Source organism: Carcharhinus amblyrhynchos, chromosome 1 (assembly GCF_965287045.1).
Source record: "Carcharhinus amblyrhynchos chromosome 1, sCarAmb.v2.hapA, whole genome shotgun sequence".
Classification (NCBI taxonomy): Eukaryota; Metazoa; Chordata; class Chondrichthyes; order Carcharhiniformes; family Carcharhinidae; genus Carcharhinus; species Carcharhinus amblyrhynchos.
Genome location: NC_137324.1, coordinates 81,274,994 through 81,300,551, shown reverse-complemented (window position 1 = coordinate 81,300,551; position 25,558 = coordinate 81,274,994). Strand labels below are relative to the sequence as shown.

Sequence of the window (25,558 nt, the reverse complement as noted above, 5' to 3'; positions counted from 1 at the left end):
CTGATACCGGAGTTGAGGGGGTTGAGCTATGAGGAGAGGCTGAATAAACTAGGCTTGTACTCGTTGGAGTTTAGAAGAATGAGGGGAGATCTCATTGAGACGTATAAGATGATGAATGGGATGGATAGGATAGAGGTGGAGAGACTCTTCCCGCTCAAAAAAGACAGTAGGACTAGGGGGCACAGCCTCAAGATAAAGGGGGGGTGGTTTAGAACGGAGTTGAGGAGGAACTTCTTCACTCAAAGGGTGGTGAATCTCTGGAATTCTCTGCCCGTTGAAGTGGTGGAGGCTGCCTCGCTAAATATTTTTAAGACGCGGGTTGATGGGTTTTTGATAAGAGAGGGGATTAAGGGTTATGGGGAGAGGGCGGGAAGGTGGAACTGAGCCACGACAGATCAGCCATGATCTTATTGAATGGTGGGGCAGGCTCGAAGGGCTAGATGGCCTACTCCTGCTCCTATTTCTTATGTTCTTATGAATTTGAAGATAATTTGCACTGTTGGAGCTGAATAACAGAATAATAATAAATCCCACCTTACAGTCAGCTTGCGAAAGAGCTTGTATGCTTCCATTATCAGAATACCAATATTTCAGGTAACCTTACTATCAAAAGGGCTGCCAATGCCAGGACAGCTATAGGTTAGAGGCACGACCAAGCAACCACACAATTTGACCATCCTGTACTGGGATTCAAATTTAGAGCTTCAGGATATCCAAGGATCCCTATTATGAAATCTTGCCAGTATCTTAAGATGTGATGAGTTTGCTGCTTTCTCATAAATGAATTCTAATCATGTTGACTAATACTACAACCCAGAAATAGGAGAATACATCAACTTGCAATCAGCATTATTCAAATAATTTCTATGCTGGTTTTTCTCTTGTTGAGGAAGATTAAATAAAACACTGGTGATGGGCATCTGCCAGCAGCATGTTTGATGAGAGCCATAACTGCAGACTTGAATGCAAGAAGTGTGGGATCTTGATTGCTCACGGGACACATCATGTAGAACTAAGCAACCCTGCTCAATTGCATTTGGTATGCATCCTTAATTAATATAGTAAGAAGTCTCACAACACCAGGTGCAAGTCCAACCAATTTAATTGATGGTAATCCCACAAGTTTTCAGAAACGGTGTTCCTTCGTCAGGTATGTGGAAAGTTCTGATCAGAGAAAGGCATATAAAGACACACAGTTTACGGAATACTGATTAGAATGCAAGTCTTTGCAGCTAACCTGCTATTCAAGTCTTAAAGATGCAGACAATGTGAGTAGAGATAGCATTAGAATCGGTTAAAGAGATGTGTATTATCTCCAGACAGGACAGTAAGTGAGATTTAACAAGCCCAGGCAAGTCATGGGGGTTACAGATAGTGCAACATGAACCCCAGATCCCAGTTGGGGCAGTCCGTGTGTGCGGAACTTGGCTATCAGTCTCTGCTCAAAAACTGCTTTGTGCTAAAACTTCCACACGTCAGTATGTAGATTGGTAGAAATAGAACATAGAACATTACAGCGCAGAACAGGCCCTTCGGCCCACGATGTTGTGCCGACCAGTTAAAAAACAATGACCCTCTAACCTAAACCAAAGCCTTTCCATCCATAAACCTATCCACGGATCTCTTAAACGCCCCCAAACTAGGTGCATCCACAACTGCAGCAGGCAGGGCATTCCAATCCCTCACCACCCTCTGGGTAAAGAACCTACCCCTGACATCCGTCCTATAACTACCACCCCTTATAAATGTCTTATTCATTCATAGAATGTGGGCATTGCTGGCAAAGCCAATATTTTTATTGCTGATCTATAATTGCCCATGAGAAGATTGTGTAGTCACCATCCTTTAACCAAAGCAATCCATGTGCTATAGGTACATCCTTAGCTGGTGGAAAGTAACTCCCATTGTTTTCACCAGGCAAGAGTGATTGAACAGTGATTTTTCCCAAATAAGATTGATGGTGGTGGTGTTCCCATTGCTAAGGTACTGGACCAAAACCCCAAGGTAGCCAGACTAGACCCCAACAGTTTTTCTGTTTTGGCATAAATATGAGAATGGGATGGTTCACTACATAAGTAATTCAACAGACCAAATAGGGAGCTTTTAAAGGAAACCAACTTTATTTAATAAAGCTCAGTTGAAGGATCATCTTGACTCAACTTTGGCTTCATTCTCTCTACAGATGCTGTCAGTCCAGATGAGGTTTTCCATCATTTTCTCTTTTGGCTATATATGTATATTCTGTTTAAGAAAATGTTTGAAATACAGCCTTTTCTGCAGGCAGCAGACATCTTAAAAAAAAAACAGTTAGCTCAGATGCTGGGAGAGTAGGATAATTGCTTATTTTAGTCTTGTACTGGTTACTTAGGATAGAGCTAATGGATTTTTGTTTATAGATGAAGATTTTCCCTGGGGTTTTGATTAAAGGAATGAATGCTGGGTTTAGATATGCAAGATCATGTGATGTAGTTAATGTAAGGAGCTAGGTATGTAGCAGAGAAACAGATTTTCAGTTATGGCATGGAATTGCTTGAAGACAGGTTTTTTGTAAGCTGCTGAAATTCAATCTCTGTCGAGAAGCTTCAAGACTACTTACGCTCAGCAAGTATAGTTAAAGTGGCATTGTAAAGCTGCAAATGGGTGTTGCTTATGTGGAACGGAAACAGTGATAAGTTAGAAATTAAAACTATTTCTTTTCATTTTTGAATATTATTCAACTGTTAATAGTTTAATTATAACTCTAACAAATAAAGCAGTTTAACTATTAACAGTTGAATATTTAAAAATGAAAAGAAACAGCTTTCATTTCTAACATCGCTGTTTCAGTTCCAAATAAGCAACATCCACTTGCAGCTTTACGATGCCATTTTAACTACAGCTGGTACCCATAACTATGCTTGCTATGAGTGTAGGCAATCTTGAAGCTTCCAGAGAGAGATTGAATTTCAGCAGTTTACAAAAAAAACCTGTCAAGCAACGAGTAATTATCCTGCTCTTCCAGCATCTGAGCTAAATGTTTTTCAGACACATCTGGTGCCTGCAGAAGAAGTTGTATTTTAAACATTTCCTTAAACAGAAAAAATATATATGTCTGGCAGCTGTAAGGAGAGAAAAGAGCTGACGTTTCAAATCCAAACCCCTGGGCTCACTCTGGAACTGCAGAAAATTATGTCTATCCTCCTGACTATACTGTACCTGACAACCACCACATTCCTATTAACACCCTCTGCTAGAATGACTTCTTGTAGCATGGTGCCATGATCAATTTGTTCATCCAATTTGTAGTCCCCACTCTCAACCTTACAAGCTGCAAGCTAGTTGGGCAATTTCAAGGGCTGAGGTTCCTCCACTTCTACCTTCTCTATTTCTTTACCTGCCTCTGCCTCAGTCTCTGTCCCTGACCACAGGCCAATTTGGATGACCCTGTGCTGAAGGGTATGACTGCTTTCTGAAACAAAGTGTCCAGGTAACTTGCCCCCTCCCTGATGCATCGCAGTGTCTATAGCGTGGCCTCTAGTTAGAGTAAGTAATGTGGTACCGCTGTTTAAAAAGGGCAGTAGGGATAACCCTGGTAATTATAGGCCAGTGAGTTTGGCGTCAGTGGTAGGAAAGTTGTTGGAAAAAATTCTTAGAGATAGGATGTATACGCATTTGGAGCATTGCGATCTGATTAGGGATACGCAGCATGGCTTTGTTAAGGGGAGGTCTTGCCTTACGAATCTGGTAGAATTTTTTGAGGCGGTGACAAAAATGGTTGATGAAGGACAAGCCGTTGATGTCGTCTACATGGATTTCAGTAAGGCGTTTGACAAAGTCCCTCATGATAGGTAGGTTGAAAAGGTTAAGGCTCATGGGACACAGGGACAGGTAGCTAGCTGGATTGAAAACTGGCTTGGTAACAGGAGACAGTAGTAGTGGAAGGGTCCTTTTCTAGCTGAATGTCTGTCACCAGTGGTGTGCCGCAGGGCTCAGTACTGGGATCTCTTCTATTTGTAATATATATAAATGACTTGGAAGAGGGCGTACGTGGTGTGATCAAGTTTGCAGATGACACAAAGATGGCAGGGTTGGTGGATAGTAAGGAGGAGTGTCAGGTGACACAGCAGGATATAGATAGGCTGGTATATCGGGCAGATAAATGGCAGATGGAATTTAATCCTGATAAATGCGAGGTGATGCATTTTGGAAGGAATAATGTAGAGGGGAGTTACATAATAAAGGGTAGACCTATTAAGAGTATAGAAATGCAGAGGGACCTGGGAGTGCAAGTGCACAAGTGTGTGAACGTGGCAACACAGGTGGAGAAGGTTGCGAAGAAAGCTTATGGTATGCTAGCCTTTATGGGAAGGGGTAAAGAGTACAAGAGCTGGCGTCTAATGCTACAGTTGTACAGAACATTGGTTAGACCGCATTTGGAGTACTGCGTCCGGTTCTGGTCACCTTACTACCGGAAGGACGTGGAGACCCTGGAGAGAGTGCAGAGGAGGTTTACCAGGATGCTGCCTGGTATGGAAGGACTGGGTTATGAGGAAAGATTGAGTAAACTGCGGCTCTTTTCCTTAGAAAGATGGAGATTAAGGGGGGATCTGATAGAGGTGTATAAAATAATGAAGGGTATAGACAGAGTAAACAGTGGCAGGCTTTTTCTAGATTGGAGACAAACATCATGAGGTACCACGGGCTTAAGGTGGGGGGGAGAGGTATAATTTGGATGCTAGAGGGAGGTTTTTCATACAGAGGGTTGTCGGGGTATGGAATGCACTGCCAAGTAAGGTGGTGGAGGCAGGCACGCTGGACTTGTTTAAGGTTTACTTAGATAGACACGAGTGAAACAGGGATGGAGGGTTATAGGAGACTGTTTTAAATAAGGATCAGAGCCTCAGGACATTCCTGGAAATCAACTGTTACATATGTTGATGTTTTTCTCTTTTACTCCGCAGGTGCGTCGGTCCACCTTGTTGTCTAATGAGGGGCATGCACACGGTGGGTCTTGCGTGGGCCGCTCTTGGATGTTTCGAGAGTAGCCTAGTACTTCGCATCATTTGTGTGCGCTTAAAACTGGACCAGCAGATGGGCACCACAACAGCTCAGTGACTATCACTGCTACCTGTGCAGATGCATGGATTTGGGCCAGTGTCTGTGGGAGTTTGCGCATTCTCCCTGTGGTTGCGTGGGTTTCCTCCAGGCGCTACGGTTTCCTCCCACACCCCAAAGATGTGGTCTTAGGCTGATTGGTGTAACAAATTGTCCCTAAATTATTCTCCTCTTAATCTGGTTTCCAATGGGGGTACCATAAGCATAGACATGGATCAAGGGTGGAGGAGGAAAAACACATTAAGATGGCGGTGTGGGCTTGTTGGGCTGAAGGGCCTGTTTCCCGTGCTGTGTTATTCTTTGTTCTTTATTCTTTGTTCTAACTGAAGCTTCTGAAGCCATCGACACTTAAGCAGACATGTTTGCTCTGGATCACACTGGCATCCATCAGCACCACATACAACAGCTGCAACACATCACCTGGCTATCAAATGTATTACGTGCTAATTTATTTTTCTTAATAAACCCTACTACTTCTGATAATCATTATGCCTGCTAGTAAACCTTACTATCCCTTACTATCATTAATAAATTACCCAGGTTCCAGAAGAGAAATGAGAAAAATTCTCACTGTTTCTCTGAGGTACCTTACTTTGATTTGCTCATAAGAACATAATATAAGAAATAGGAGCAGGAGTAGGCCATCTAGCCCTTCGAGCCTGCCCCACCATTCAATAAGATCATGGCTGATCTGAAGTGGCTCAGTTCCACTTTCCCGCTTTCTCCCCATAACCCTTAATTCCCTTGCCTACCAAAAACCTATCTACCTGTGTCTTAAATATATTTAGCGAGGCAGCCTCCACCACTTCAACGGGCAAAGAATTCCAGAGATTCACCACCCTTTGAGTGAAGAAGTTTCTCCTCAACTCCGTTCTAAACTGCACCCCCCCTTATCTTGAGGCTGTGCCCTCTAGTCCTGCTGTCCTTTCTGAGCGGGAAGAATCTCTCTACCTCTACCCTATCCATCCCCTTCATCATATTATACGTCTCTATAAGATCCCCCCTCATCCTTCTAAACTCCAACGAGTACAAGCCCAGTCTATTCAGCCTCTTTTCATAGTTCAACCCCCTCAACTCCGGTATCAGCCTAGTGAACCTCCTCTGCATTCCCTCCAAGGCCAAAATATCCTTGCGCAAGTGCGACGACCAAAACTGCACACAATACTCCAGCTACGGCCTCACCAGTGCCCTGTACAGTTGCAGCAAAACCTCCCTGCTTTTATAGTCAATCCCCCTCGCTATAAAGGCCAGCATCCCATTAGCCTTCCTGATCACCTGCTGCACCTGCAGGCTGGGTTTTTGCGACTCATGCACAAGGACCCCCAGGTCCCTCTGCACCGTAGCATGCTGCAGCTTTTCACCCTTTAAATAGTAGTCCCTCCTACTATTATTCCTGCCAAAGTGGATAACCTCACACTTGCTAACATTGTACTCCATCTGCCAGGTCCTCGCCCACTCGCTTAGCCTATCTAGATCCCTCTGCAGACTTTCCACACCCTCCACACAATTTGCTTTTCCACTTATCTTTGTGTCATCAGCAAATTTCGACACCCTACACTCAGCTCCCTCCTCCAGATCATCTCTATGATCAGAACACAGTTGGTCTGTTCCAGAGCCACAAACTGGCTACTTCCCTTGTGCTCTTTTACTCTGTGTTATCTCCACTCACTCATACCCTGTGTCTCCACTGCTCTCCTCTAACTCTTTTATTCTGTGTGGTTTTGACAATATGACAATATGCAGTGAGATAAGTCATATTCTGGCATAGCCAATACCAGGCTTTAATTATCTTTAAACAAATAGATTGATAATTTATCTCATTTACTGTTTTGGGAGCTTTGTATTTCCATTTGCTATGGAAGACCTTTGGCACAATGGGTGGCATCCCTGTCTCTCAGCCAGAAGCTCTGGGTTTGAGCCCCATCCTGGGGACTTATTTATCATGGAAGGATCCTAATACAGCCAAACAGCCAATCAACCTGCAAATCCTACCAACACACACCAATGGCAGGCAGTAACAGTGGGAGAAATTCCTGCTCAGCCTTGCCATGAAAAGAAATTTGAAGTGCCTACCATCACAGCTCCAGATCACAGCATGCATGTGAAAATGTAGGTTGCCCCAACAGCTCAGGCTCCCTGAGCAATCTGTAACACACCCCCACCACACACATTTTTCACCACACTTGCCTGTAAAAAGTGAGAAGAATCTCATTTTATGAGCTCATGTTTTGTCTCCAATAAAGGACCACGATACTGAAAGTCCAGTCATAATCTCATGTGACTTCTGCAGTGAATCATATTAGACTCAAAATTATAATTCTGGCCTTGATCGTTTCATTTCCTCCAAATTCCCACCAAAAATCAATGCACATTTTGCTGGGTCATCAAATTTTCAGTCTACCTGGGAAGGCTCTTGGCCGGCAAATCCCAATCTGTTGCTTTCTCTGCAGTTATTGCCAGTCCTGCTGAGTTTTTCCAACATTTTCTGTTTTTGTTTGTGATCTGCCACCTTTCACTCACACAATTTGTCCACCACCAATTGCTTTGAACTGGGCTGCATCCAGTGAGGCTGTTTGTAATCTGAGATTACCAGTTTAAACACTTTGTTTAAGGTCTTGCCAATATGAAGCATCTAGACATGTTTGTCTGGTCTGGTGTTCTATTCATCAAATTTTAAGTCAGTCACAATAGTGATTGGGATCAATCTGAAAGGTGCCATTTCCTGGCGACACTGAAACAAGGCTTCAGCTTCAATGGTTTACTTATGCTGTGCCCTGCTTTTGCACTTTTCTGGGACATTTGACTGCTGGAATTGGCAATAATGAATTAGCAAAAGGGTTTTTTGGCATGATATTTCTTGCAAACTTCTGATTGGTCTCAATGAGTTTGCTCATTTTACCGACATTCTGGTTGGAAAAGGAGGCTGAATGAACAGGCCAGGAACTGGGGAGCTCCAGTAGTCTAGAAGCCTCAGTGTTCTAAACAGAAGCGCACCTTGCCGGAAGCTCTGGATCTACGCCTGTGAGTGTGTATGCTCAGGACGTCTTGCAGTTTGTCAAGATGTTGTGTGTGCAGAAGTTCCATTTTACAAAGAAGTTCTCATGGTTCTCTATCACTTGTTACTGGGTTAACTGCCGCCCAACACAAGGGTACATGTACACATCCTTGTCTATGATTATCAAATTCGCAATGGCTCTGAACATTTATGCCTCCGCGTTATTCTAGGCTGCAGCAAATAACATCTGCAACATCGGCTAATCAGGTGTGAAGGTTTGACAGATGTACTGTATGTTCTGGGAGTGAGGAGTCCTGTGAGAGTGGGGTGGAGAGGCATTCAGGACGGGGAATACTCTAGGGGCTGGTTAGTCCAAGTATGAGTGAGTGCCTACTCTGAAGGAGATGACCTCTGGGGACGTGGGGTGGCGGGTAGTCTGGGTCTTTACAATAGTTATCCAGGAGACAGAAGAGATTTAATTCTTCCAACATTTTCTGGGTTACTGTGAGTGTAACCCTATCGGAACCATCCGAAGTTGGCTATTTAAAATCACATTCCCGAGTGGTTCAGTGCAGTTGCCCAGAGGAAATTTGCCCCTGTGAAGTTCCGAGAGAGGTTCCCCAGCATATCTTTGGGTCATCCTCTCAATCTGACGCTGGCAACTCAGAAGTTACAGCCTCAATTGTTTGATGGATCAATCACCGTCAATATTGGGAAGCAGGAACATTGGACTCTTAGGATAAAAACAGAAACTGCTAGTCGGATAGGATCTATGATGAGAGGAACGCAGGGTTAATGTGCCGGGTAGATGACTTTCTGTCATCATTTAGACAGCTTAGAAGAAAGAATAGAGCCAGGAGGAGCTGAGTTGGAGGGGAGAAAGAGTGTTCTTTGATTAGGTGGAAGGAAGGGCATGATTAAAGAAGAAATAGTAAGAGAAGTGAAAGAGATGTAATCAAGTTCTGGGAGACCCCGTCCTGCATTGGAAAGCTGTGATAGGCCATATTATCTCATCTGCTACAGCAGTTGTTGCGTCTAATAACATCGTCAATGCAGAAACCAAAGATCCTCCCTTACACCCATACAGGCGGTAACATACTATTTTATTTGATTCACAAAGGCTGTGGGAAAGGCTCTCGTACATTAGACTAAGTATGAGGCGCAATTTCAAATAAAATCCCAGGTGTGTTCTTGTCAGAATTCACAATTAAACCCATCCATATTGTTCTGACACGGGCTGTAAGGTTTCAGTCTGTATGCCTGGATCAGGAATGTATAACTGTGCGCTTCTGTTTAAAATCTTTGATGGTGTGTTTCCATTCCAGCCAGCAGATGGCCTTCCAGTCATTCATCACAAATCAACACCGAAAGATACTGACATCGCACTCATTTTGGATTTATATTCTCAGCAAAATTTATTATGATTATTTGATGCAATATCTTGCAGAATGAAATGCCAATGACTTCATTTAATATATTCATCTACTACCTGCATAGACAAAGAGCTTATAGCAATCATTCTTCCCCAAGCAAGCTTGTCAGTATTGGCCCGATCTTGCAAAGGATTGCCATGTGCATTTAAAAGGATGCTTGTTCTTGCATTGATTTTAACGCGAACAGAATCTGTTAGACAAACACAGAAGCTTTATATTTTTCCAGCTTTCTTTATGCAAAGTATGTCAAGTCCTGAAATAGCACAAAGATCAAACTAGAGCAGCTAGGCAGTTTTGAGGAAGCAGCAATCAACGTGCAAACAGCATTCATTAGCCCCACCTAGGCCATGTCTGTATGACTTGGTAGAGTGCATTTCCAGGACAATCAGTTTGTCTCAATTGCCTGTGGCCCTTCAACGTGTACGTGGATGACAGATAGCCTCTTGAAGCAGAACATTCAATCAGACTCTGGGCAGCATTCAGTGCTTTGCTGTTTGGTACAACACCTGCAACAATGCAGAGAATTTATAATAAAATCCAAATTACATTTGAAAGAAATTGAATTAAATCACAAATTATATCAAAATTGAAATAAATGAAAATCACATAAAGTCACAATGCTAAAAGACACATCTTACTGGTCTTCTATCTCTCTTCATGTTGCGTCTTTGGTTGCTAATCATGCTTCTCCATACATTTCTATCTCTTATTAGTCTTGCTGTGATATTACAAATGATGTGGAGATGCCAGCTTTGGACTGAGGTAAACACAGTAAGAAGCCTGACAACACCAGGTTAAAGTCCAACTGGTTTATTTGATAGTAAACGCCACAAGCTTTCGGAATGCTGTGCCTTCGTCAGGTGAGTGGAGAGTGCGGACGAAGGAACGGTGTTCCAAAAGCTTGTGACTATCAAATAAATCTGTTGGACTTTAACCTGGTGTTGTGAGACTTCTTACTGATATTACAAATGGGCAGGGAAAGGCCCCACATTGAGACTGAAAACACACCGTTAGCATTAAGCCCCACATTCTGACCATCTCAGCTAACTCATTCTTACTGGTTGCAACAGGGAGAAAAATCAAATGGAAATTTCTAAAATGTCTGCAACTTGCTTTTTTCTAAGCAGCCAGCAGTGGCCCCTTTAAACACTGGTCGTTAGGTCACTTTACGCCTTATACCATTCAAAGGAGCAAAGAGCACACAAGCCTCCATTAGGTTGCTCCGAATTGTATTGGGGAATAGAGTTTTAGATGAGCGGAGGTTAATGAATGGTGAAGGATAAGAAAGCAACCAGCAGCTCAATAGATGAGTTGAACCTGGAGGTGATAATGACAGGCTGAGGGTTGCAGTAGCAGAGGTTTGGGCAGAGGGAGGAAATCTTATGGACGTTGAAGTTTGTGTTGGAGAGGATGTGGGATCGTAAACTCAGCTTGTGGTTAAATGAGATTCCGATGTTCAAAAAGTCTAGCTCTGGAAAAGTCACAAAAGATGAATCATAAAGGATTTAATAGCCAAAGGGAGTATAGAAAGTACAGGGGTGAAGTTAAATGAAATTGCAAAAGCATAGAGTCATAGAGATTTACAGCATGGAACTTCTCCATGCTGCCCTTTTTTTTAAACCCGTAACTAATCCCAATTGCTCGCATTTGGCCCATATCCCTCTATATCCATTGCAACTATCTAAATGTTTTTTAAAAGATAAAATTGTACCCGCCTCTACTACTACCTCTGGCAGTTTGTTCCAGACACTCACCACCCTCTGTGTGAAAAAATTGCCCCTCTGGACACTTTTGTGTCTCTCCCCGCGCATCTTAAACCTATACCCTCTAATTTTAGACTCCCCCACCTTTGGGAAAAGATATTGGCTGGCTTGCTGATCTATGCCCCTCGTTATTTTATAGACCTCTATAAGATCACCCCCAGCCTCCTATGCTCCAGAGAAAGAAGTTCCAGTCTATCCAACCTCTCCTTATAACTTAAGTACCAGTAGCATCCTAGTAAATCTTTTCTGCACTCTTTCTAGTTTAATAATATCCTTTCTATAATAGGGTGACTAAAAATGCACACAGTATTCCAAGTGCATCTTTACAACTTCAACAAGGTGTTCCAACTCCTGTATTCAATGTTCTGACCAATGAAACCAAGCGTGCTGAATGCCTTCTTCACCACTCTGTCCACCTGTGACTCAATTTTTAAGGAGCTCTGAATATGTACCCCTAGGTCTCTTTGTTCTGTAACTCTCCCTAACACCCTACCATTAACTGAGTAAGTCTCACCCTGGTTCAATCTACCAAAATGCATCACCTCTCATTTGTCTAAATTAAACTCCATCTGCCATTCATCAATAAACCACTGGCCCAATTGATCAAGATCCTGTTGCAATTGGAGATAACTTTCTTCACTGTCCACTATGCCACCAATCTTGGTGTCATCTGCAAATTTACTAACCATGCTTCCTATATCGTCATCTAAATCATTAATATAAATGACAAATAACAGTGGACACAGCACTGATCCCTGAGGCACATCGTTGGTCACAGGCCTCCAGTTTGAAAAGCAACCCTCTACAACCACCCTCAGGCTTCTGTCAAGAAGCCAATTTTGTATCCATTTAGATACCTCACCCTGGATCCAGTGAAATTTAACTTTATGCAACAACCTACCATGCGGTACCTTGTCAAAGGCCTTGCTGAAGTCCATGTAGACAGCATCATCTGCACTGCCTGCATCCACTTTCTTGGTTATCCCTTCAAAATACTGAATCAAATTTGTGAGACTTGAAAAAAAAAGTCATGCTGACTGTCCCTAATCAGTCCTTGCATCTCTAAATGCCTGTAGATCTTGTCTCTCAAAATATCTTCCAACAATTTATCCACCACAGATGTGAGGCTCACTGGCCTGTAGTTCCCAGGCTTTTCCCTGCAGCCCTTTTTAAACAAAGGCACAACTTTTGCCATTCTCCAATCTTCAGGCACCTGACCCGTGACTATCGATGATTAAAATATCTTGGCTGGGGACCCACAATTTTCTCCCTAGCCTCCCACAATGTCCTGGGATACATTTCATCAGGTCCCAGGGATTTATCTACCTTGATGTGCTTTAAGGCTTCCAGCACCTCCTTCTCAAGACAAAGAGAGAATATGAAAAAAACATTGACAGGTAAAATCAAAGAAAATTCTAAGATGTTTTAGCAATATATTAAGAGCAAGAGAATAATTAAGGAAAAGGCAGGGCCTATCAGAGATGTACATGATAACCTGTGTGTTGATTCAGAAGATGTGTGCAGTGTTCTCAATATCTCCATCCACATTAAGGAGAGGGATATTGCAGACATTCTAATTAAAGGAGAGGTGTGTGAAATATTAACACAATAAGCAAAATGAGACAGGAAGTACTGGAGAGACTGGCATCCTTGAAAGTGGGTAAATCATCAGGACCAGATGGATTTCAGTAAATGCATTTGACAAAGTCCTACACGGCAGTCTGGTCAGAAAAGTGAGATCTCATGGGATACAGGAGAAGGTGGCAGGTTAGATCCAAAATTAGCTCAATGACAGGACACAATGGGTAACGCTGATGGATGTTTTTGCAAATAGAAAGTGGTTTTCTGTGGTGTTCCACTGGACTCAGTTTTAGGGTCCTTGTCGTTTGCTGTATATACTAACGATTTAGAATTGAAAGTGGTCGATATGATTGATAAACTTGCAGATGAAACAAAAGTTGGCTGTGGAGTTGATAGTGAGGAGGATAGCTGATCCAGAATGATATCAATGGTTTGGTTGAATGGACAGTGAAGTCACAAGCTTTCAGAGCGCTGCCGCTTCATCAGGTGAGCATACCACCTGCCTGATGAAGGAGCAGCGCTCCAAAAGCTCGTGATTCCAAATAAACCTGTTGGACTTTAACCTGTTGTTGTGAGACTTCTTACAGAGTTTAGCAAGGTTGAGCATACTCAGAGTTTTCATTGATATAACACAAATTGTTTGGCAAAATATTCAAACATAGTTACTCACTTGTGAAGTTTCCCATGAAGCTTATCCCGATGCTGACATCATTATATCCACGGGTTTGGGCTCCCCTTTTGGTCCATCCTCGGCCTTCATAAACATTCCCATCTTCCCCAATGAGAAAACTGATGACATGAGAGAGAAACACAGTTAGCTCATTTAAAGTATATTTTTCCTTTGAGAAATAATTATGCTATGTAGCAGACAAAAGATGCCATGTAACTAAAACTGTTGGCTGGAAATGTTCTCCCGGAGCCTGACAGCCTGAGAATTTGACAGGTTGGTGTTGAGACTCATTCTCAACATCTTCCCACCTCCAATGGCAGTGAGTTCTAGACAGGAAGGCTCATAGCGGTCAACCTTCCCACCCCACCTCCATTTGAGTCCCTTCAGTGGCAAATTAATAACCACTTCAGGGGCTCTTATAATCTCCACTACAATCAGACAGCTTCAGGTGGGTGTACTGACATGCAGCTTCCATGACTGGTTAAAAAATGTGAGCAGCGTGATAGCTGGGGTGGTGGTGGGGTGATCTGCACTAATCTGTGCCTCCTTACTCAAATGGGAAGCGTGAGGTTATTTGTTTCTGTAGTAAAAATAGGAAAGCAGAATTTTTATTTTAAGAATTAAACTTCTAATTGTTGATGTTCAGAGGGATGTGGATGCACTCTTTCAAAGGAACACAGAATGTTAGCATGCAGATACAGAAAGTAATTAGGAAGGCAAAGGGCTTTGTTGGTTTTGATTTCAGGAGGATTTGAGTACAAAATTAGACAGGTCTTGTTACAGTTGGGATTTGCTGAGACCACACTTGGTGCAGTTTTGTGCATTTTTGTGCAGTTTTGTCCACTGTCTGCAGTTTTGGTTTCCATATGTAAGGAAGAATATACTGCCTTGGAGATGGTACAACCAAGAATCGCCAAATTGTTTCCTGGGATGAGAGGGTTGTTCCATGATGAAAGGCTGTGTAAATTGGGCCTATAATCTTGGAGATTTAGACGAACAAGAGGCATTGGAACATACAAGATTCGGAAGTGGTTTGACAGGATAGACACAGATGTTTTTTTCCACTGGCTGCAAAACCTAAAACGTAAGGACGCAGTCGCAGAGTAAGGGTCCAATTGTTTGGAAGAGAAATTTCTTTATTCAAATGTTTGTGAATCTTTGGAATTCTTTACTCCAGAAGGCTGTGAATGTTCTATCATTATTTGAGCCTGAGATGACCTATTTCCAATCAGTCAGGAAATCAAGGAAAATGGGGAGCAGGCAGGAAGTTGGAGTTGAAATTGAAGATCAGCATCATTGTATTGAATAGTGGTCAGGCTCAGGTGGCTGTATTCTTTATTCTCTTATTTATTGTGTCTTCATTTGCTGTGTAAGATAATATACAAATACAAATTATTTTCTACATTTTATGCTCCTTATTAATAGGTACCATTGAAACAGCCCATTGTTTATTGATCTGATGCCAATTCTTCTTTTGCAGTATCATTTTGTGATCTCAAATGTGTGGCAAAATTTAATTTTGATTTAGAGCTGATTTGTAGTTTATTTGACGAATGCCCATAACTAGTCAGAACATGTCAACCCACTATGTTTTATGTTGAAATCTGGGACACTAGCTCAGCACGTGACGTGGCCCTCAGCATGACATTCACACTTGACAAGGAAGAAGAGAGCATATGACCCCTGAGCCAGTGGTGCAAGACGTCAAACTTGAACAACAAAGTTTAACAATCCACCTCCTGGCAATTAAGACCTATCAGCACTATTCTCCAAATTCAAATACCCATTCTACAAAGAAAAAAAAGTGATAAAACATTCAGCCTTGTGCTTCAAATTAGTGCAGTTTAACTTGTGATGTTTAAAATCATAGAACTCCTATAGTAAAGAAGGAGCCATTTGGCCATCGAGTCTGCACCAAACACAATCCCATCCCACTTACTTTTCCTGCTCCTAAGTGGCAATTTTAGCATGACCAATCAACATAACCCGTATATCTTTGGACTGTGGGAGGAAACCAGAGGACATGGGGTGAATGTGCAAGCTCCACAGAGACAGTGACCCGAGGCTGGAATTGAATCCAGGTCCCTGGCACTGAGGCAGCAATGCTAACAACTGTGCCAGCGTGCCATCCTGTGAAAAGAAGTGACTTTCTTTCAGTGTATGTAACTGTTTTTGATTTTGTAAGTTTAGTATTAAGTTGTGCAATTTGCTTTTGTAACTCTACAGTTCTTTTACATTTTAATTGTATCAGTTGAATATGTTGTGTTGTATTTAGCACACCAATCATCCTCAAGCATTGCTTTGAACATTTTCATTGTATACAATGCTGATCCAGTAAATCGTCAGCCTCATCCCCACCCACCTTGCTGAGTTTTTCATCCCTTATCTCCTCCAATAAAAAGACTGCCTGCTTCTAAGTTTTATTGAATCACACTCCCCAACTTTACTCCATCTACTATTAAAATACTCAATGAAGCTCCTTATACAGTCAGGTTTTCTTTCAAAAAGAGCTATCTCTCCCCTGGAATGACAAGCAGAACCCTTTAAGTGTTGATGCTTTACCCGATTTTGTACATCCCGGCCAATTACAGGCAACCTGCCTCCCCGTGCATCTTTTCAATGAGTGTGCACATCTGAAAACGGAGCGAAGGGATTTGCTTCCATTCACTGAGTGAAGCTGGTCTTCCCCACTGGCAGAACAGATGTTCCTGTGTCACTTCACTGATATTTCTGTATTTCCAAATCAAGGCTTAGGTGTTCCTGGAGACCATTATTGCAAATCGAGCACCGAAAGAACCGCCCGAGTTACTGCAATAAAATGAAGCTGTGAAGCATTGACATTTTCTGGAGCAACAAAAGAAAACAAAGTTGAGGATTTCCTGGCACAGACTTACTTGTAGCCAATATCACACCAGCCACGTTTGTCCATGTGGTAATCTTGGATATTCTGCAGTTGCCTCTGACATGCTGGTAGGGTGAAGCAGGGATTGCCATCAGTGTGGTGAATCACAGCATATTTAAGAGAATTCTGCAGACTGTGGGTGCAACGAGAAGCCCGTGTTGACCATTGAGAATGCTTTATAATCGGTGGGCAGCCTGCGAGAAATATGGGAGCACAGATCAATATTACAATCATGGAATGATACAACATAACAGGAGGCCATTCAGTCCACCATGTCTGTGTCAGTGCTTTAAAAGAGTTAGCCAGTTAGTCTCATTCCCCTTGCCTTTCCCATAACCTTGCATTTTCCCCTTTGAGTATTTATCCAAATCGATTTTGAATACTCTTAATGAATCTGCTTCCACCACCCCTTCGGGCAGTCATTCCAGATCCTCATCTTTAAAGGTTTGTGCGTGTGTATCCCAAAGCTCTGTGTTCCTGCAATCCCTTTAAAACTGTAATGTTTCTCTTATATTGCCTCTCCTCATTCTTCCTAACATCACTTCACATCTTTTTGTTTTTTTTGCCCTGAATACCAAATCCAGATAATTATTATATGTCAAAAACTCCTCCTACTAACTCAGGGGAGACACAACTGTGCATATCCATCCAGTTTAAGCGGTTCACCACAACTCTCTACTTTCCATTTCTTAGTAACTTTCATATCCACAATGCCACTGCCCCTTTAGTCACAGCCATTTGAATTTCACTATAAAATCCATCATACTGTACTTCATCAAACAGCTTTTGAAACACCCAGGACATCAACTAAATCAATCAAGTTTGTCAAACATGATGTACCACCAACAAATCCTTGCTGTCTTTTATTTATTAAATCATATTTTCTAAGTGCCAGTTAATTATGTTCCAATTGATTATCTGTTTCCTATCACAGATGTTAGGCTGTCTGGCCAGCAGTTGTTGTGTTTTTACCTCTCTCACAGGGCTATAAGATTTACAATCCTATAGTCTTCTGGCTCCACTGAACTCTCACTCTCCTCCATTAAAGGAACAGCTTGAACACTGATCTCCCTTCATCACAGGAACAATGAACAATTCATGAGCAATGTCTCGTCACTCCAAAAGAAATTTGGCACCTTGATGAATCCCTTTTCTAGTGATCCTGTTGCCATGCTAGGTTAAATGCTGCCTTGATGCCAAGGGCAGTCACTTTCACCTCACCTGTAAAGATAACATTTGCCCACATGTCAGGGTTTAAGGAGCCATAACAAAATTAAACTTAATGGGAATCAGGCGGAAAATTTTTTGTTAGCTCGAGTGATTCCTGACACAATGGATGATGGTTCAGGTTGTTGAAAGCCAATCATATCAGCCTCAAGACATCTCTGTGTTGTTTCTCAGGTACTGTCCTGCAGCATTTCCTCACTACTCCAATAATGCAGCACTCCCTCACTACTCCAACAATGCAGTGCCCCTTCAGCGCTCCAACAATGCAGTGCCCTCTCACTGCTCCAACAATGCAGTGCTGCCTCAGCGCTCCAACAGTGCAGTGCGCCAGCTGTGCAGCGCCCCCTCAGCATTCCAGCAGTGCAGTGTTCCAGCAGTGCAGCGCCCCCTCAGCGCTCCAACAATGCAGCGCCCTCTCACTGCTCCAACAGTGCAGCACCCCCTCGGTACTCCAACAGTGCAGTGCTCCAGCAGTGCAGTGCCCCCTCAGCTCTCCAGCAGTGCAGTGTTCCAGCAGTGCAGCGCCCCCTCAGTGATCCAACAATGCAGCGCCCTCTCACTGCTCCAACAGTGCAGTGCCCCCTCAGCGCTCCAGCAGTGCAGCGCCCCCTCAGCACTCCAGCAGTGCAGCATCCCCTCAGCTCTCCAGCAGTGCAGCACCCCCTCAGCACTTCAGCAGTGCAGTGCCCCCTCAGCACTCCAGCAGTGCAGTGCCCCCTCAGCACTCCAGCAGTGCAGCGCCCCCTCAGCACTCCAGCAGTGCAGCACCCCCTCAGCACTCCAGCAGTGCAGTGCTCCAGCAGTGCAGCGTCCCCTCAGCACTCCAGCAGTGCAGCACCCCCTCAGCTCTCCAGCAGTGCAGCACCCCCTCAGCACTTCAGCAGTGCAGCACCCCCTCAGCACTCCAGCAGTGCAGCGCCCCCTCAGCACTCCAGCAGTGCAGCGCCCCCTCAGCGCTCCAACAGTGCAGCGCCCCCTCAGCACTCCAGCAGTGCAGCACCCCCTCAGCACTCCAGCAGTGCAGTGCCCCCTCAGCACTCCAGCAGTGCAGTGCTCCAGCAGTGCAGCGTCCCCTCAGCACTCCAGCAGTGCAGCACCCCCTCAGCACTCCAGCAGTGCAGTGCTCCAACAGTGCAGCGTCCCCTCAGCACTCCAGCAGTGCAGCACCCCCTCAGCACTCCAACAGTGCAGCGCCCCCTCAGCACTCCAGCAGTGCAGTGCCCCCTCAGCACTCCAGCAGTGCAGCGCCCCCTCAGCACTCCAACAGTGCAGCGCCCCCTTAGCACTCCAGCAGTGCAGCACCCCCTCAGCACTCCAGCAGTGCAGCGCCCCCTCAGCACTCCAGCAGTGCAGTACCCCCTCAGCACTCCAGCAGTGCAGCACCCCCTCAGCACTCCAGCAGTGCAGCGCCCCCTCAGCACTCCAGCAGTGCAGTACCCCCTCAGCACTCCAGCAGTGCAGCGCCCCCTCAGCACTCCAGCAGTGCAGTACCCCCTCAGCACTCCAGCAGTGCAGCACCCCCTCAGCACTCCAGCAGTGCAGTGCCCCCTCAGCACTCCAGCAGTGCAGCGCCCCCTCAGCACTCCAGCAGTGCAGCACCCCCTCAGCACGCCAGCAGTGCAGCACCCCCTCAGCACTCCAGCAGTGCAGCGCCCCCTCAGCACTCCAGCAGTGCAGTGCCCCCTCAGCACTCCAGCAGTGCAGTGCCCCCTCAGCACTCCAGCAGTGCAGCACCCCCTCAGCACTCCAGCAGTGCAGCGCCCCCTCAGCACTCCAGCAGTGCAGTGCCCCCTCAGCGCTCCAGCAATGCAGTGCTCCAGCAGTGCAGTGCCCCCTCAGCGCTCCAGCAATGCAGTGCTCCCTCAGTACTGCATTGGAATATCAGTCCTAATTAGTCTGCTCAAGTACTAGCATCTGACTTGAATTCATAACCTTCTGACTCAAAAGGAGAGAGTTTTACCAAGTGAACCCTGGTCGCTGCGGAGTTAAGTTTCCACCAATATTCATGACTGGATGTGACAGGAATGCAGAGCTTTTTTGTGGTCCATTGGTTGTAAAATACTTAGATTTGTCTATAACATGCTGTTTTGCATGCATATGATGTAATGTAGCTTCATCAGGTTTGCACTTCATTTTTGGGCACTCCTGCTGTTGTTTCTGACATATTTTTCTCATTGAACCAGGGTTGGTCTCTGGACTGCATGGTAATGATGAAGTGAGGGAATCTGCTGGGCCATAGGGTTACTGATTGTAGTGAGATTGCGTTCTCCTGTTGTTAGTGGTAGAAAGTGCTCTAGCAATGCCCAGTTTTCAGCTGCTCGATTCTAATCACTCTATGCCAGAAAAGGTGGGAAGATGTCATCAATGTGACCTTGTGTCCTTTGAGTGGTAGTTTTCTCAGACTGATGCATCTGCAACAGGTAAATTCCTGAGGATGAGGTCAAGCATGTTTTTCCCCCCGTCATTTATTTTGTCACCTGCCACAGGCCTAGTCTGTCAGATATGTCCTTCACAGCTCAGCTACCATGGTGGGGCTACCGAGTCGTTCAGTGCTAGATATTGGTGTCCCCCTCAAAATACATTCTGATCTCTTGCTACTTCCAGTGCTTCTTCTGAATAGGACTCAGGAGGGCAAAAGGTGGTAACGTTCAGGGGGCTTCCTTGTTCTTGTGTGACCTGATACCATGAGACTCCATGGGACCTAGGGTCAAAGGTGAGGATTCCATGGATCCGTCCCTTCCAACTGCAGGGGCTGAATCTTTACTTTGGGGGCTTGGGACATGGATCAGGACTGTTCCCGGAACTGAACCTGTCTCTGGGGGATGGTGTAGTCATAGACCTGGGATGTTCATGGAAATGGAAATAAGGAATATGACAGATGAGTCAGCATTTATACTTACATAAATCCTGGAAGATACAGCATCCAATTACCCTGGACAGAATTTTAAGCTGCCTGGTGGGTAGATTTACAGGCCTGTGTAAGGACATAAAATGCCATTGGTGCTTTTTTTCCACAAATTTTCCAGCCCAGCTTTGTTTACACTGTAGTTTTACAAAGAGCCAGATAGTCCTGTGTATCCACGAGGAGCACTGGCCACGGCTGGGACTGCATCCATCCACTCACTGCCTGTAAATCCATCCACAGCGCAGCATATAATTCAACCCAGGGTCATTGCATGTTGCATGTTCAATGACTTACACAGACTGGCTCAGCAATAACAATTTTTCCAACAACAATTTGCATTTATATAGAAGAAACATGGTCAAATGTCTCAAGGCTCTTCACAGGAATACTATCAAGTAAAATTGAACACCAAGCCAAAGATTGGTCAAAGAGCTAAGAGTGTCTTAAAAGGAGGAAATGATGGTAGTGAGGCAGAGATGTTTAGGAAGAGAATCCCAGAGCTTAGGGCTTAACAGCTGCCAAAGACACAGCCATTAATGCTGGAGCAATTGAAATAGGGGATGCACAAGAGGCCAAAAGTAAGGGAGCATCAAGATATATGAGGGCTCTGGGGCTTAGGAGGTTACAGAGGTAGGCAGGAAAAGTAAATGGAAGGAGCTAACAGCAAGGATGAGAATTATAAAACTGAAGTATGGTCAGCTCAGGAACTAATATTGGTTACAGAAACAAAGAGGCGATTGGTTAATGGGACTTGGTGTGAGTTAAGATACTGGCAGTAGAGTTTTGGATGGCTTCAAGTTTACAGGTGTGTGTAGGTGGTGGGGGTGGAGGTAAGAAGGGCTACCAGGAGAGTGTTAAAATAATCAAAGTAGGGATAACAAAGGTATGGATGAGGGCTTCAGCTGCAGATGAGTTTGGGTAAGGGCTAACATAGGGATTGTTATGGAGGTGGAAGTAGTAAATCCTGATGATGAAGCAGCTATCTGGTCTAAAACTCATCTCATGGTCAAATGTGAGAGTGATGTTGTGACTTATCTGGTCCAGCCTCAGACAGCAACCAGGGAAAAGGATGAAATCAATGGGCAGAGTTTTGTCAGGGTCCAAAGTGATTTTACTCTTCGCAATATTTAACTGAAAGGAATATAACTGATTTTTGAGAGAAGGTACTGAGACAGAATGATAATCTGATAAACATCATCCAAAACAGTTAATGAATTCTTACTATGAAATATGAGAAACAGGATTATCAGTCAATGCTCCCAATTTATGTGATGAATTGTGTCTGTTTACCTTGGACTGAAAGGAAAATTCCAGAAATCACAAGGAGGATCATCATTCTCTCAACTAAAACAAAAAGAAATTTAATAACTAGCCTTTTAAAATAAACACTTTTGGCTCTTAAAAATATAACAGGAATAGACTTTTCCAGGTTCAGTTTGTTACTGCCTTAAGTTCACTTGTAAAAACATCCTCATCATTCATAGAAATTGATTGCAGGCATTTCAGACTTGTGCAGTGTGGTAATGGAGATGTATCTTATGTGTATGAACACAGATAATATATCAAGAGGAGATCGTGGCTGCAATCGTGACCTCAAGTTGTTTGGTGAACAGCAAATGCATTTTTTATTCCTTCATGGATGTGGGCGGGCATCAGTGACTTCATTGACCTGAACACATGCAGGTATAAATGATGAAAAACTGTATTTGCTTGCTGCTCAGAGCAAACGCATGCAGTCACCAGGAGAAATCCCTTGTCTCAGCCATTAAAATAAATTGCGGTGTCATTTCTAGTTTAATCGCACAGCAGAAAACCTGCCATGAAATCACAGGTAAAGAAGTCAAAAAGAATACACTGAACACACTAAGGAGTGAGGAGAGTCTGATCTCTTTCCCCATCTCTATATCTCACTCACTAAACCATTTGTAGAGTATGAAGCCTTGTCCTTAGGATGCTCCCCATGAATTTCCACTTTTTGGTTAAAATCAAGTGTGAATCAAGCCCAAGGAGGGCCGCAATGCCTTATCTTGTCAGCTCAGAAATTGTTTGTCTCTCTTGTGGGGACCTTGAATTGGATTCAATTGGAATTTGAATTTAGTTTTTGGAGCAAGCAAGAAATGGATTTGAATTTGCATGGTCCGCTCTGAGCATTTGTAACTTTAAGGATGGAGTAAAAAACATTTTTTAAAAAGTTCTCCATGGATTTCCTGCTTTTTGCACCCCACCTGTCCTCCAAAACCTGACCCCCACCCCTGCATTCTGTCCCTGCTGGGCCTACTCAGCATCTGGCATATCAGATTGTCCCGTAGCTCCCAAGGGTGGGACTTCCCTTCCCTGAGTTAATACTCACAGCTTGTCTTCCCTGCAGAGCAGCTCATTTTAAGATTGGTGAGCTGGGAGGGGAGACAGGAACTCCTGGTAAAATTCATCCCAACATTTCTATGTTTAATTCAGTGAATGAGTTCTGAAGTCAGTCTCGCATCTTTGAGATAATATCACAAAGTGAGAAACATCATTCTGTATCATATTGCATCTAAGCTGTATTAGTTTCTTCAAGCAAACTCATTATTCATCATCCAACATCCTTTCCAACACACAAAAAAAATATTCAACAAGCAGGATTTGATCTTGATTTGCTAGAAAAAAAATCAGCAATGTAATATTTCCAAAGAACAGTCTGTGTTTACCTCCAGGTTGGCGCATGGACTACAATATCAAAAACGTTCAGGTGAAAACTCCAAGCCTCAATCCCATTAAATCAGGCATTACAATAAACAAAGCAAAATAGACTATATGGGAGACGGGCTCCCAGCCACCAATGGCCTGCAACATTTCCTGGTGCAAAATGCTCCAGTGGACATGGAGCTTGGAATAGGATTGAGGGGTCACTGAAAGCAGAGCTGGAGAGGATAGAATAATGCAGATTCCAGAGAACAGGCTCATGTTGAAAGAACAGCCTGGAAAAAATTAGCACAGGTTTGGCACAGTGGCACAGTGGTTAGCGCTGCTGCTTCAGAGCACTAGGAACCCAGGTTCAATTCTGGCCACAGTTACTGCCTGTGTGGAGACAGCATGTTCTCCCCATGTCTGTGTGGGTTTCCTCCGGGTGCTCTAGTTTCCTTTCACGGTCCAAAGATGTGTGAGTTACGTTGATTGGCAATGCTTTATCGCCCCTTAGTGTCAGGGGGATTCACAAGGAAAATGTGGGGTTATGGAAATGGGGTCTGTGTGAGATTGTGCTCAGTGCAGACTCAATGGGCCAAATGGCCTCCTTTTGCACTCTAGGGATTCTATAGGAAATGTGGAATTATGTGAATTCAAAGAGTAGGGGATGCCAATAGTGACATGGAAAGCTTCAAACTATTACAAAGAGCAGGGAGTTATCCTGGTTGGTGTCTGAACCAAATTCCCTCAATCAGCAGCACCATAAGGTCATTATTTAATTGTGCAAAATTGGCTGCTGTGTTTCCCACATTGTAATAGTGACTTGACTTTATAAGAATACTTAACTGGCTGAATTTAGGTGATTGTGAGAGATGTTGCATAAGTGCAATGTCTTCTGTCAAATAATATTTGTCAGTCTCAACACAGTGAACTTGCATGTACCAGTGGACGAGAGACTACAGCCGGAGTGAGATTCAGCATAAGAACATAAGAAATAGGAGCAGGAGTAGGCCATCTAGCCCTTCGAGCCTGCCCCGCCATTCAATAAGATCATGGCTGATCTGTCGTGGCTCAGTTCCACATTCCCGCACTCTCCCCATAACCCTTAATCCCCTCGCTTATCAAAAACCCATCAACCCGCGTCTTAAATATATTTAGCGAGGTAGCCTCCACCACTTCAACGGGCAGAGAATTCCAGAGATTCACCACCCTTTGAGTGAAGAAGTTCCTCCTCAACTCCGTTCTAAACCACCCCCCTTTATCTTGAGGCTGTGCCCTCTAGTCCTACTGTCCTTTCTGAGCGGGAAGAGCCTCTCCACCTCTATCCTATCCATCCCATTCATCATCTTATACGTCTCAATGAGATCCCCCCTCATTCTTCTAAACTCTAACGAGTACAAGCCTAGTTTATTCAGCCTCTCCTCATAGTTCAACCCCCTCAACTCCAGTATCAGCCTAGTAAACCTCCTCTGCACTCCCTCCAAGGCCAAAATATCCTTGTGTAAGTGCGGCGACCAAAACTGCACACAGTACTCCAGCTGTGGCCTCACCAGTGCCCTATACAGCTGCAGCAAGACCTCCCTACTTTTATATTCAATCCCCCTCGCTATGAAGGCCAGCATCCCATTCACCTTCCTGACCACCTGCTGCACCTGCAGGCTGGGTTTTTGCGACTCATGCACAAGGACCCCGAGGTCCCTCTGCACTGTCGCCTGCTGCAGTTTTTCGCCATGTAAGTAATAGTCCTTCCTACCATTATTCCTACCAAAGTGGACAACCTCACATTTGCCAACATTAAATTCCATTTGCCAGTTCCTGGCCCATTCGCCCAGCCTATCTAGATCCTTCTGCAGACTTTCCACACCCTCCGCGCAATTTGCCATTCCACCAATCTTGGTGTCATCAGCAAATTTCGACACCATACACTCGGTTCCCTCCTCCAGATCATCTATATAAATGGTAAATAGCTGAGGCCCCAGCACCGACCCCTGGGGCACTCCGCTAGTCACCAACTGGCAATCCAAATAGCACCCATTGACCCGCACTCTCTGCCTCCTATTTGACAACCAATCCCCTATCCACGCTAACACCCTACCCCCAACTCCATGCCCCCTGACCTTCTGTAATAACCTCTTGTGAGGCACCTTATCAAACGCCTTCTGAAAATCAAGAAAGACCACATCCACCGGCTCTCCTCTATCCACCGCCCTAGACACATCCTCATAGAACTCCAATAAATTCGTCAGACACGACTTCCCCTTAACGAAACCGTGCTGCGCCTGCTCTACCAAACAATTCTCCTCAAGATGCCTCGCTATTTTCTC

At 44.3% G+C, this 25,558-nt stretch overlaps 1 protein-coding gene across 2 annotated transcripts in view; it reads right to left on the bottom strand.

Annotated features, from left to right (window-relative positions):
- Positions 1 to 9,497: 9,497 nt before the first annotated feature.
- The window catches only part of LOC145342386 (peptidoglycan recognition protein 1-like), a 25,270-nt gene continuing 9,209 nt past the window's right edge, over positions 9,498 to 25,558 (bottom strand). For both annotated transcript variants that reach the window (XM_080187935.1, XM_080187925.1), the window contains 4 exons: positions 21,861 to 21,914; positions 16,431 to 16,632; positions 13,537 to 13,655; positions 9,498 to 10,028 (listed from right to left, as the gene is read on the bottom strand). In XM_080187935.1, the coding sequence (XP_080044061.1) occupies positions 9,853 to 10,028; positions 13,537 to 13,655; positions 16,431 to 16,632; positions 21,861 to 21,906 (543 nt within the window). In that variant the 5' untranslated portion in view covers positions 21,907 to 21,914 and the 3' untranslated portion in view covers positions 9,498 to 9,852. The remainder of the gene's footprint in view (positions 10,029 to 13,536; positions 13,656 to 16,430; positions 16,633 to 21,860; positions 21,915 to 25,558) is intronic.